Here is a 14,175-nt window from a genome sequence, read left to right on the forward strand (position 1 = left end):
CATTGCTGGAAGTGGCAGCAGAGGAGGTAATAAGATCTTATTTTCTATTTACACCCAGTAACCCCGTCATGTCCGTCCTCTTCCTCCATAGTCACTGTGATGTCTTTTATCTCCAGCAGATGATGATACACACATATATAGTGTGGAGACCTAGATTAACCCCTTCAGGGTCAAAACATTTCCGCACAGGGCCAAAAAAAATTCTCTTAATTTCGGCGTTAAAGTGGAAGTCCATGCAAAATCTAAACTCCATGCATCTATAGACACCAGGGGCCAGATTCACAAAGAGATACGACGGTGTATCTACAGATACACCATCGTATCTCTGACTTACACTGGTCCTATCTATGCGTCTGATTCATAGAATCAGTTACGCATAGATAGGGCTAAGATCTGACAGGTGTAACTGTGTTACACTGTCGGATCTTTTTTTCAATTTAAAAATGGCGCCGGGGGCGTTCCCACTGATTTACCTTGAATAATATGTAAATCAGCGAGATACGCAAATTCACGAACGTACGCGGACCCGCCGCAGTCTTCTTACGACGTTTCCGTAGCTGCGTACCCGTCGTATACTTACCCCTTCTTTTATCAGGCGCAGCCAATGTTAAGTATAGCCGGCGTTCCCGCGTCAAATTTGAATTTTTAACGTCGTTTGCGTAAGTCGTTCTAGAATACGGATGGACGTCGTTTACGTAAGCGTCGAAACCACTGACGTCCTAGCGACGTCAGTGGGAGCAATGCACAACGGGAAATTCCCCGGACGGTGCATGCGCATTTAAATCGGCGCGGAAACGCGCCTGATTTAAATAGTACACTCCCCCTAGCCGCGGAATTTGAATTCCGCCGGGGGATTTAGGATCCGCCGTCGCAAGTTTGGAGGTAAGTGGTTTGTGAATTAGCCACTTGCCTCTCAACCTTGCGGGAGCGGATCTTAATTCACGTAGATCGAGCAGATCTATAGATCCGCTGATCTACCTGAATCTGGCCCCAGGGATCCAACACTAACCTCTCGATCCCTGTAAAGAATAAATGAGAATACATACCTTTTTGGAAGCCAATCTGACCCGCTCCGACCGGATCCCACGCTGAGCTGTCAGCCGCAGCTTCGCTGTAGAGGTAGGTGCAGAGGAGGTGCACAACAATGAATGCCCCGTAGTCACCTATGAGTGACGTCACTTCCCATTCATTTCACAACCGTTGTTGGTCGTGTCCTCTGCAGAGCTTCCATTGCTGGAGATCGGATAGGAGTGGGTCAGATCGGCTTCCATTTATAGAGAGGTTAGTGTTAGATCTGTGGTGTCTATGCAGAGATTTTAGATTTTGCATGGACTTTCACTTTAAATCACATTATCTACAGTTACTTGTGTAATATATATATATATATATATATATATATATATATATATATATTTATACACACACACACTATTTTGGGGTGGAGGAACTTGCTTGGCCTGTACAGAGTCCTGACCTCAACCCTATAGAACACCTTTTAAATGAATTAGAGCGGAGACTGCGAGCCAGGCCTTCTTGTCCAACATCAGTGTCTGTCTGACGTCACAAATGCGCTTCTGGAAGAATGGTCAAGCATTCCCATAGAGACACTCCTAAACCTCGTGGACGGCCTTCCCAGAAGAGTTAAAGCTACAAAGGGTGGGCCAACTCAATATTGAACCCCACGGACTAAGACTGGGATGCCATGTGTGTGTAAAGGCGGATGTTCCAATACTTTTGACAATATAGTGTATGTGTGTAGCAGTGTCACCATTGTCCTACTTCTCTATTTGTTACCTCAATTCTTCCCCTTCTATTTTGTAGATCTCTCACTCTGTCACTCTCACTCTTTATAATTTCAGACATAGGGCACATAGATGGGGGCAGAGTAGGGTGCATAGATGAAAAGGGAAAAGGGCACATAGATGGGGACGGAGAAGGGCACATAGATGGGGATGGAGAAGGGCACATAGATGGGGACGGAGAAGGGCACATAGATGGGGACGGAGAAGGGCACATAGATGGGGATGGAGAAGGGCACATAGATGGGGGCGGAGAAGGGCACATAGATGGGGATGGAGAAGGGCCAACATAGATGGGGAAGGAGAAGGGCACATAGATGGGGCGGAGAAGGGCACATAGATGGGGGATGGAGAAGGGCACATAGATGGGGATGGGGATGGAGAAGGGCACATAGATGGGGATGGAGAAGGGCACATAGATGGGGGCGGAGAAGGGCACATAGATGGGGGTGGAGAAGGGCACATAGATGGGGACGGAGAAGGGCACATAGATGGGGACGGAGAAGGGCACATAGATGGGGGTGGAGAAGGGCACATAGATGGGGACGGAGAAGGGCACATAGATGGGGGTGGAGAGGGCACATAGATGGGGACGGAGAAGGGCACATAGATGGGGGTGGAGAAGGGCACATAGATGGGGATGGAGAAGGGCACATAGATGGGGGCGGAGAGAAGGGCACATAGATGGGGGTGGAGAAGGGCACATAGATGGGGGTGGAGAAGGGCACATAGATGGGGGCGGAGAAGGGCACATAGATGGGGATGGAGAAGGGCACATAGATGGGGACGGAGAAGGGCACATAGATGGGGATGGAGAAGGGCACATAGATGGGGACGGAGAAGGGCACATAGATGGGGATGGAGAAGGGCACATAGATGGGGATGGAGAAGGGCACATAGATGGGGGCGGAGAAGGGCACATAGATGGGGATGGAGAAGGGCACATAGATGGGGGATGGAGAAGGGCACATAGATGGGGGCGGAGAAGGGCACATAGATGGGGAGGGAGAAGGGCACATAGATGGGGATGGAGAAGGGCACATAGATGGGGATGGAGAAGGGCACATAGATGGGGGCGGAGAAGGGCACATAGATGGGTCAGAGAAGGGCACATAGATGGGGGACGGAGAAGGGCACATAGATGGGGACGGAGAAGGGCACATAGATGGGGGTGGAGAAGGGCACATAGATGGGGGCGGAGAAGGGCACATAGATGGGGATGGAGAAGGGCACATAGATGGGGACGGAGAAGGGCACATAGATGGGGATGGAGAAAGGGCACATAGATGGGATGGAGAAGGGCACATAGATGGGGAGGGAGAAGGGCACATAGATGGGGAGGGAGAAGGGCACATAGATGGGGATGGAGAAGGGCACATAGATGGGGAGGGAGAAGGGCACATAGATGGGGACGGAGAAGGGCACATAGATGGGATGGAGAAGGGCACATAGATGGGGATGGAGAAGGGCACATAGATGGGGGCGGGAGAAGGGCACATAGATGGGGATGGAGAAGGGCACATAGATGGGGATGGAGAAGGGCACATAGATGGGGGCGGAGAAGGGCACATAGATGGGGAGGGAGAAGGGCACATAGATGGGGATGGAGATGGGCACATAGATGGGGATGGAGAAGGGCACATAGATGGGGGGCGGAGAAGGGCACATAGATGGGGGTGGAGAAGGGCACATAGATGGGGACGGAGAAGGGCACATAGATGGGGACGGAGAAGGGCACATAGATGGGGGTGGAGAAGGGCACATAGATGGGGACGGAGAAGGGCACATAGATGGGGGGTGGAGAAGGGCACATAGATGGGGACGGAGAAGGGCACATAGATGGGGGTGGAGGAAGGCACATAGATGGGGAGGAGAAGGGCACATAGATGGGGGCGGAGAAGGGCACATAGATGGGGGTGGAGAAGGGCACATAGATGGGGGTGGAGAAGGGCACATAGATGGGGGTGGAGAAGGGCACATAGATGGGGATGGAGAAGGGCACATAGATGGGGCGGGAGAAGGGCGCATAGATGGGGAAGGAGAAGGGCACATAAATGGGCCATAGAAGGGCACATAGTTGGGGGTGGAAAAGGGCACATAAATAGGGCGGAGAAGGGCACATAGATGGGGACGGAGAAGGGTGCATAGATGGGGATAGAAGGGCACATAGATGGGGGCGGGAGAAGGGCACATAGATGGGGACGGAGACGAGCACATAGATGGGGACGGAGAAGGGCGCATAGATGGGGGCGGAGAAGGGCACATAGATGGGGGCGGAGAAGGGCACATAGATGGGGATGGAGAAGGGCACATAGATGGGGGCAGAGAAGGGCACATAGATGGGGGCGGAGAAGAGGGCACATAGATGGGGCGGAGAAGGGCGCATAGATGGGGCAGAGAAGGGCACATAGATGGGGGTGGAGAAGGGCACATAGATGGGGGCGGAGAAGGGTGCATAGATGGGGATGGAGAAGGGCACATAGATGGGGATGGGGATGGAGAAGGGCACATAGATGGGGGCAGAGAAGGGCACATAGATGGGGAGGGAGAAGGGCGCATAGATGGGGAGGGAGAAGGGCACATAGATGGGGGCGGAGAAGGGCGCATAGATGGGGAGGGAGAAGGGCGCATAGATGGGGAAGGAGAAGGGCACATAAATGGGGCGTAGAAGGGCACATAGATGGGGGTGGAAAATGGCACATAAATAGGGCAGAGAAGGGCACATAGATGGGGGCAGGGAAGGGCACATTGATGGGGGCAGAGAAGGGCACATAGATGGGGGCGGATAAGGGCACATAGATGGGGGCGGAGAGGGGCACATAGATGGGGACGGAGACTAGCACATAGATGGGGGCGGAGACGGGCACATAGATGGGGCGGAGAAGGGCACATAGATGGGGAGGGAGAAAGGGCACATAGATGGGGGCGGAGAAGGGCACATAGATGGGGGCAGAGAAGGGCACATAGATGGGGCGGAGAAGGGAACATAGATGGGGGCGGAGAAGGGCACATAGATGGGGACGGAGAAGGGCACATAGATGGGGGCGGAGAAGGGCACATAGATGGGGGCGGAGAAGGGCGCATAGATGGGGACGGAGAAGGGCGCATAGATGGGGACGGAGAAGGGCGCATAGATGGGGCGGAGAAGGGCGCATAGATGGGGCGGAGAAGGGCGCATAGATGGGGACGGAGAAGGACGCATAGATGGGGGTGAAGAAGGGCGCATAGATGGGCAGAGAAGGGCACATTGATGGGGGCAGAGAAGGGCACATAGATGGGGACGGAGAAGGGCACATAGATGGGGGCGGAGAGGGGCACATAGATGGGGACGGAGAAGGGCGCATAGATGGGGACGGAGAAGGGCGCATAGATGGGGGCGTAGAAGGGCGCATTGATGGGGGCAGAGAAGGGCACATTGATGGGGGCAGAGAAGGGCACATTGATGGGGGCAGAGAAGGGCACATTGATGGGGGCAGAGAAGGGCACATTGATGGGGGCAGAGAAGGGCACATTGATGGGGGCAGAGAAGGGCACATTGATGGGGGCAGAGAAGGGCACATAGATGGGGGCAGAGAAGGGCACATAGATGGGGATGGAAAAGGGCACATAAATAGGGCAGAGAAGGCACATAGATGGGGGCGGAGAAGGGCAAATAGATGGGGACGGAGACGAGCGCATACATGGGGGCAGAGAAGGGCACATTGATGGGTCAGAGAAGGGCACATTGATGGGGGCAGAGAAGGGCACATAGATGGGGCGGAGAAGGGCACATAGATGGGGGCGGAGAAGGGCACATAGATGGGGATGGAAAAGGGCACATAAATAGGGCGGAGGAGGGCACATAGATGGGGGCGGAGAAGGGCAAATAGATGGGGACGGAGACGAGCGCATACATGGGGGCAGAGAAGGGCACATTGATGGGTCAGAGAAGGGCACATTGATGGGGGCGGAGAAGGGCACATAGATGGGGGGCGGGAGAAGGGCACATAGATGGGGGCGGAGAGGGCACATAGATGGGGATGGAAAAGGGCACATAAATAGGGCAGAGAAGGGCACATAGATGGGGCGGAGAAGGGCAAATAGATGGGGACGGAGACGAGCGCATACATGGGGGCAGAGAAGGGCACATAGATGGGGGCGGAGAAGGGCACATTGATGGGGGCAGAGAAGGGCACATAGATGGGGGCGGAGAAGGGCACATTGATGGGGGCAGAGAAGGGCACATAGATGGGGGCGGAGAAGGGCACATAGATGGGGGCGGAGAAGGGCACATAGATGGGGCGGAGAAGGGCACATAGATGGGGGGCGGAGAGGGGCACATAGATGGGGGCGGAGAGCGGCACATAGATGAGGGCGAAGAAGGGTACATAGAGCTGTAAAAACGCCAGACGCTGGTAAAAGGTGTTAAATGTGGTTTAACGAGGCTTATCGCTGTATACACAGCGGTAAGCCTCGTTCTGCATTTCCCTGCCTCTATTCATAATCAATGGTTCCCTATGGGAGCCCATCGATTTGAATAGAATTCAAACCAGAAGTCGGATCAAAATGATCCGACTTGTGTGCTGAGAATCTTTAAGGGGAACCCCCCCGCCAAAATGTAAAACAATTTTTGTGTGAGGTTCCCCCCCAAGACGATACGAGAACCTTCAGTCTGGTATGGATCTTAAGGGGAAACCCCCGCCCAAAAAATGGCCTGGGGAGTCCCCCAAGATCTATACCAGACCCTTATCCGAGCACGCAGCCTGGCAGGTCAGGAAAGGCGGGGACGAGCAAGCACCCCTACTCCTGGACCATACCAAGCCACACACCCTCAACATGGGGGTGTGTGCTTTGGGGCAAGCGGGACCCTGCGACCCCACCACCCCAAAGCACCATGTCCCCATTTTGATGAGGACAAGGGCCTCTTCCCGAGAACCTTGGCCGTTGGTTGTCGGGGTCTGCGGGCGGGGACTTATCGGAATCTGGAGGCCCCCTTTAACAAGGGGGCACCCAGATAGCGGCCTCCCACCCTAGGTGAATGAATGGGGTACATGGAACCCTACCCATTCACCTAAAAAAAAAAAGTGTGATAAATGAACACACTACACAGGGTTTTAACGTATTTTATTAAGGCAGCTCTTCGGCTCTTATCCCTCATCTGCCGACGTTTTCTCCCTCTACCGGCCCTTCTCCTCTCTCCGCTGTCTTCTGCTCTTTTGCTGGCTCTTCTCCCACTGCTCTTCTTCCCATGTTGACTCAACTCGATCTCCCGGTGTAATGCTGGGTCCGCCGCGTGCATTAACTTGCATGGGCAGGGCCACCCGATGACGTAATTTTAAGGCCACGCCCCATGTGACGTCATAGCCCCATCAGGCCCTCAATGTTCCTGGTAAGCAAGTCGTTAATAGTACAGATAGGACTATAGACCCTCTATAAGGGAGTTCATGCACACAGGGGGCCGGATTCAGAAAAGAGATACGACGGCGTATCTCCAGATACGCCGTTGTATCTCTGAGTGCGCTCGGTCGTATCTATGCGCCTGATTCAGAGAATCAGTTCCGCATAGATATCCCTAAGGTCCGACAGGTGTAAGTGTCTTACACCATCGTATCTTAGACTGCATAATCACGCTGGCCGCTAGGTGGCGCTTCCGTTTGTATATGCAAGGAATATGCAAATGAGGAGTTACGCCGATTCAGAACGAACGACCGCCCGGCGCTTTTTTTTTACGTCGTTTGTGTTCGGCTTTTTCCGGCGTATAGTTACCCCTGCTATATGAGGGGTATGTGTGGCGTATCCTATGTTAAGTATGGCCGTCGTTCCCGCACCGAGTTTTGAATTTTTTACATAGTTTGCTAAGTCGTTTGCGAATACGGCTGGACGTAATTTACGTTCACGACGAAAGCATGACAAGTGGCCGACGTCATTTGGAGCATGCGCACTGGGATTCAGTCGCGGCCGGCGTGTGCGCAGTTCGTTCGGCGCGGGGAGCGCGCATCATTTAAATGATACACGCCCCCTACCGCCGAATTTGAATTCCGCCGGGTGGATTTACGCTACGCCGCCACAACTTTACAGGCAAGTGCTTTGTGAATAAAGTACTTGCCTGAAAACTTGCGGCGGCGTAACGTAAATGAGATCTAAAGATCCGCTCACCTATCTGAATCTAGCCAGGGAGTTTATTGCCATTCTCCATGTGCCCAGCCTGTATGCGCGTCTGACATATTTTCTTATGGCTAAAATGTATTGTGTGTAAAATCTGTTGGGCGTGCATGCATGGGTATACACCAGTGTAAGCAAGAGCACCGAAGCATGCAGCCGTTCACTTATATGGGTGTCTGTATGTGGCCCCTGCGGCTCTCCAGCCACAGGAAACTGTACTTCACGTTAGTCATGGGAAATATCCATAAATTTGGGTTTGAACCCTAACTCGTATAGAGGACTGCCGCTCCTATGAAAAGCGATCCACCCTCAGATCATAGGTCTTTGACAGGTGGTGAGGAGGGGAGATATCAGGGCCGATCCTAGGTAGGGTGCACAGGGTGCATTGCACCCAGGAACCTGCATAGGTGGGGGCGCCGAACATCTAAAAAACCCTCTAACAGAAGCCCTCTCTGTGTCCATCAGAGAGGCCCCCCTCCAGGTCCCAATAAAGTACTCTGCTTCTCTTCCTGTTATTTTGTTTATTGTTACGAGATGATGTAAGGATCCCCAGGGTAATGAAGACTTTGTGGGGGAGCATCTCTGTGGTTCAGTCATTGCCATAGAAACATTTGTAAAGGGAGGAGTTAGTAAAATGACGACGCCCTTGTGGGGGCACCAGAAATATTTCTGCACCCAGGCGCCTGTGACCCTAGGATCGGCCCTGGGAGATATCACCTGCTTGTTTCAACTTTTCCAACATGCCACAATCTCATACATCCGCACACGGTTGATGGGTGGTCCCATAGACCTGCGTTCGTCATCGTCAGGGCTTTAACGACCTACCAAAAGCAACTTGCCGTATCATTTTGGCTGTGTCCATGAAGCACAGCAATACAGAAACGGGCGGTAAAACCTCAGTGCGACCACCTGGTTTTACCACCCCCCTTGGCCACAACTGTGAATGAGCCTGTGACTCACTTTGGCACTCAGCTCTCTACTGAACTCTCCTTACATTTTTTTTTAATTGTCTGCATTTTTTTACATTCAGTTATTTCCTCTTTGTAGCTTTTTTTCCCTCTTTGTGGCTTTTTTTATTGTAGATTTTATTCTTTATTTTCACAAAAATGTAGACTTTTTGGAATTTCGTTGTTTTATTATTGAAGGTCTTTCTTCCGATAGGAGTGATTGCACAGTTCAGTCTGTAAATTTCCCGGCAGGAGAAGACGCATATGATACAGACTTCTGTGCAAGGTATGTGTTTATCAATCAATAATTGTTTACCCCTCCCCCCCCCCCCACTTCCATTATCGTTCCATCCCAACAACACTGAGAACTACTGCTCTTTATCACCCCCTGCTGGTCTTTATTGTTCTCCCTCTACACCCCCCCCCTCCCTCCGGCCTTTGTTATTCTGAACCAACCCCCTGCTGGCCCCCCTATTGTTAAACCCCCTGGTCTCTATTGTTCTCGCTGAAATCCCACCACTGTATGTGTATAAATGTAATATCTATCTATCTATCTCTCTATCTCTCTATCTATCTATCTATCTATCTATCTATCTATCTATCTCTCTATCTATCTATATCTCTATCTATTATCTATCTATCTATCTATCTATATCTCTATCTATCTATCTATCTATCTATCTATCTATCTATCTATCTATCTATCTATCTATCTATCTATCTATCTATCTATCTATCTATCTATCTATCTCTCTATCTATCTCTCTCTCTCTCTCTCTATCTATCTATCTATCTATCTATCTATCTATCTATCTAATCACTCTCTCTCTCTCTTTATCTATCTAATCTCTATCTCTATCTAGCTCTCTCTCTCTCTCTCTATCTATCTATCTATCTATCTATCTATCTATCTATCTATCTATCTATCTATCTATCTATCTATCTATCTAATCTATCATCTATCTATCTATCTATGTTATCTAGCTATCTATAGATAGCTAGATAGATAATATATATACACACACACACACAGCAGTGCTTCCGGAAAAGTACTCACAAGCGCTTCACTTTTTCCACATTTTCTTATGTTACAGCCTTATTCCAAAATGGATAAAATTCATTAATTTCCTCAAAATCTACAGACAATACCCCATAATGATGACTAGAGCTGCACGTTTCTGGTCAAAATGAGAATCGCAATTTTTTGCTCGGAATAAAGATCAGGATTCCCGCAGTGTAAAATCCTTCCATTATACAAAAAAAAAATTGGACTAACTTTACTGGTTAGTTATTTTTTTTTTTCACTATTATCATGAAAGTAATTTTTTCCCCCCCCCAAAAAAAATGCATTTGAAAGATCGCTGCGCAAATACGGTGCAACACAAAATATTGCAACAACAACCATTTTATCTCTAGGGTCTCTACTAAAAAATATATGTTTGGGGGGTTCTAAGTAATTTTCTAGCAAAAAAAAAAAAAAATGATTTTAACTTGAAAACAACAAATGTCAGAAAAAGGTAGAGGGCCGGATTCAGAAAGAAATACGACGGTGTATCTCCTGATACGCCGTCGTATCTCTGAGTTCCGACGGTCGGATCTATGCGCCTCATTCAGAGAATCAGGTACGCATAGATATCCCTAAGATCCGACAGGTGTAAGTGTCCTTACACCGTCGGATCTTAGGCCTCATACAGGACCATCAAACATGTCCGATGAAAACGGTCCGCGGACCGTTTTTCATCGGACATGTCCGCTCGGAGATTTCGGTCTGATGGCTGTACACACCATCAACCGAAATCCCCACGGACAGACAGCGCGGTGACGTTGACGCCGCACGTCACCAAACCAGGAAGTAAAATACTTCCACGCATGCGTCCAATCCATTCAACGCATGCGGGAGATATCTGTCCGCTGGTTAGGTGTACTTCCTCTTTAAATAATTCCCTCTTGGGTTTCTATAATTCTCTAACGAAGGATGACAATATTAGCAATAATTGTAAAAAACTCTTTATTTCCTCCACAGGCTAATCTTCTGAAAATCATTAATTCTAGAAAATAATTTTTGGACTGTTTTTTCGAACTTTGGTTCTGACCTGATAAAATTTTCCTGCTCGTTCATGTGGCATTGGTGCTCATCGTGATCATCTTTTTGGAAATTACCAACGTTCAGTGTGACTCCATCCATCACAGACTGGGACAACAATGTTGCAGTGATAACACCGTGTTTTACCTTCAGGAGTAGTGGATAAACTCATCAATCGGTATGCCTTCTTGTATTGTGGAAAACTGCAATTCTCATTGGAGGAAAAAAGAACTCAATGTCATATTCCACGTGTTCCCGAAAGACAAGGTCCGTATCAAACAATGGCTTACGAACACCGGAACAGTTTGATGAGAGTAACATAGACGAGGGCCGTTTCTAGGATCTGGCTGAGTAAAGCCAACAATTCATATCGAATATGCTCAAAACATTTCTCGTTCGACATGTACGAAAATCTAGGCGGTAAATTGTCGTTGAAAAAAGATTCTTTCCCAAGTATATTTAAAAATCTGCAAACTGTTATTGAAGTTGGTGATAATGAGGAAAGAAAGAAAAGGCTTTGCACAGAACATAATAGAGTTTCGACCTCCTCTTTGTCTGATCATCCTTCTTGCCTCAACACTGGTCACACCAAGGTCAGTCTCTCCATTCTGCAGGTTCTTACGCACAAGCTGGAATCTCCTCCTCTCCTAGTTCGGAGGATCCTAGGTCAGGGGTAGCCCATGTTACAGAATCCTCGAACGTGCCAGAAAATTCTCAGTCTTCTTTTTTGAGTTTTTTTCGGTCCACGAAAAGACACAGATCGTCCAAAGGTGTCATGACTGATTTTCCGAGAGAAACCAAGGACAAAAAAATTGGAACTTTCCCGTTTCATGGTACTAAAAACAAAAAAATTCAGCACAGTCCAGTCACAGCCGATGTTGGAATTCAGTGCAATTTATTCCGCAATTTAAAATCTAAAGATTGGGTATTACCCCAAACAAAGGGTATTGCTAGCGCACCAAAGAAAGAGAATGTTGAAGGACTAATTTCAGATGGAATCCACAATGTGACTCCAAGTTCAACTTTAAGAAGCTGTCAGGAAGAGTCGTCCTTTGCTATCCAAATGGATGATCATGATGTATCGTACTATCCCTCTAATGAATACTCTTTAGAATCTGAGGACAACATCTCCGGTACTCCACGTGTAGACAAGGTCAATACTCGTTTTGGAAACCAAACCTCACCATCGGGCGTGTCCGGTTCTGATTACGGGAAGGAAAGAAAATTCCTCCTTTTCGAGAGCTGTCTAGATAATCTTTTGACAATGGTACGCTGTAATTCTAACAATTGCAATGCTTCTCTCGCTCAAGTCGAGAAAAAACTCTGTGGGTCTTGCCTGTCGGTGTATGCCAGGTGTAAGGATGGTCATCGCTCTCTGCTGTGGGAAAGTCAACCCAAAATCAGAAACGCTCCAGTGGGCGATGTTCTCATATCAAGTGCCGCTCTGTGCAGTGGTTCCAATTTTCTAAAAATTGAAAGTTTTCTCAAACTCTTAGGCATGGTCTCAATTAGCAAAACAACATTTTACGAATTTCAAAAAAAATATTTGTTCCCTGCCATTGATTACCATTGGAAATTAAACCAACAAAACATCATCTCTCAACTCTCTGGACAAGTGGTCGGTCTGTCTGGTGATGGCCAATGTGATAGCTCCGGATACAAACGCCAAATATTGTACCTATTCCTTTATGGAAGCTGAGACCCAAAAATTGTTGGGTTTGGTGTTGAACAGCATACGCCAGGGTCAAGTTCAGTTCAGGCTTCAGAGGGTAAGGCTTTTGTGAAGGCAACTGGACGAAATAAAACAAAAAAGGCCTCAATGTAAAGAGTTGTATGTTCAGGTCCCGGCATTCACAATTAGAAAGCTAATCCGTGAAAAATATCCCAAAATTTTACACCGGTACGGTGTCCAGCATATGGCAAAATCTATCGGGGCCATGATTAACGCGGCCAGTAAAAAAAAAGGATGTGAAGAGCTGGCACCTTGGATTCCATCCATAAAAAATCATTTATGGTGGCATCTGCAAATTGCGAGGGCAAACCCCACAGTGCTTAGGGAACAGTGGTGTTCTTTATTGTTCATGTGATCAATGTCCATCGATGGGATGGATGTGAACATACAAAGAATGTAATCATCTTCCCATAAGTGGAAACCTCAAACTCACCAGGAACTGGCTGAGAGATGGGTCATGTGCCTACAAGGAAGCTCCAAGAAATCATTCTAAAAAAGACATGGGCTTGGAGACATAGAAAAAAATGTCTATGTTGTGCCACCCTGGCCATCCGGAAATTTTTCATAGTACTGCTCTGAAGTACCAAACCAAAAAGAAACCACTTTTGTATGGATGCCATGGTAGCCAGGACACAACTCTCTATTTAGAGCACAATTCTAATGTAGGGGGAACAAAATCTGTGCCAAGCAATAGTGACTCATCAGAAAGTGGATGGTACAGGAAGTCAATGCGGTAAGGAAAGAGGGCAGTGGGCTTTAAGGGTTGTGTATGAACCACATCGGCAAGACTTGTCTACAACATATACAACCACATTTTTGACACTCTACAGCTGCAGATATGATTCTCGGTATCAAATTTTTCATCTGAGGGGCTTCGGGTAAAAGTGATCCAAGCGGCTCTACAGCCTCCCAATCACTTGTAGGCTTCATGTAGACTAGCCTATACTGGCAGCTCCTAAACTTGAATTTAGGAGTTTTTGACATTTTTTTGCCAAAGCTCCTAAACTCAACTCCATAAAGGGCTATGTGTCCATATACAGTAGGGTTATGCCGATACCAGTTTTTTAAGACCGATTACAAGTATCGATACTTTTTTTCCCAAGTACTCACCGATTACCAATACTTTTTTTTTAATGCATTAGTGGCACTAATATGCAGCACTGATGACGCGTGGACTGTCTGTATTTTTTTTTTACAATTAGTTTTAGTTTTATTTTATTTTTTTAACAATCCTTTCTTTTTTTTGTCGGGGGGGGGGCGGGGAGTGGATGGTGTCAGTGTGTTTTTTGTTTTATTTTTTATTATTTTTGACAGTTTAACCTTTTAAATATTTATTACAATTCCTTTTTTTTATCAGCCCTGTTGGGGGCTTTGGTGAGATATCAGGGGTCTAAAGACAGGGAAAGGGACTGAGACAGAGAAAGGGACTGAGCACACAGATTCCCACGTCGCTTTCTCTGTAGCTTCAGCCGA

General features: G+C 48.3%; 1 protein-coding gene across 1 annotated transcript; it reads left to right on the forward strand.

The window, feature by feature from the left end:
- The first annotated feature begins 9,099 nt into the window (after window positions 1-9,099).
- On the forward strand, window positions 9,100-13,843 carry LOC120935914. Its single transcript, XM_040347943.1, has 2 exons — window positions 9,100-9,173; window positions 10,911-13,843. Exon 2 carries the CDS (start codon window positions 11,746-11,748, stop codon window positions 12,667-12,669), a length of 924 nt encoding a protein of 307 aa, XP_040203877.1. The 5' UTR covers window positions 9,100-9,173; window positions 10,911-11,745; the 3' UTR covers window positions 12,670-13,843.
- The last annotated feature ends 332 nt before the right edge of the window (window positions 13,844-14,175 follow it).

This window comes from Rana temporaria, chromosome 4 (genome assembly GCF_905171775.1).
Source record: "Rana temporaria chromosome 4, aRanTem1.1, whole genome shotgun sequence".
Taxonomy (NCBI): Eukaryota; Metazoa; Chordata; class Amphibia; order Anura; family Ranidae; genus Rana; species Rana temporaria.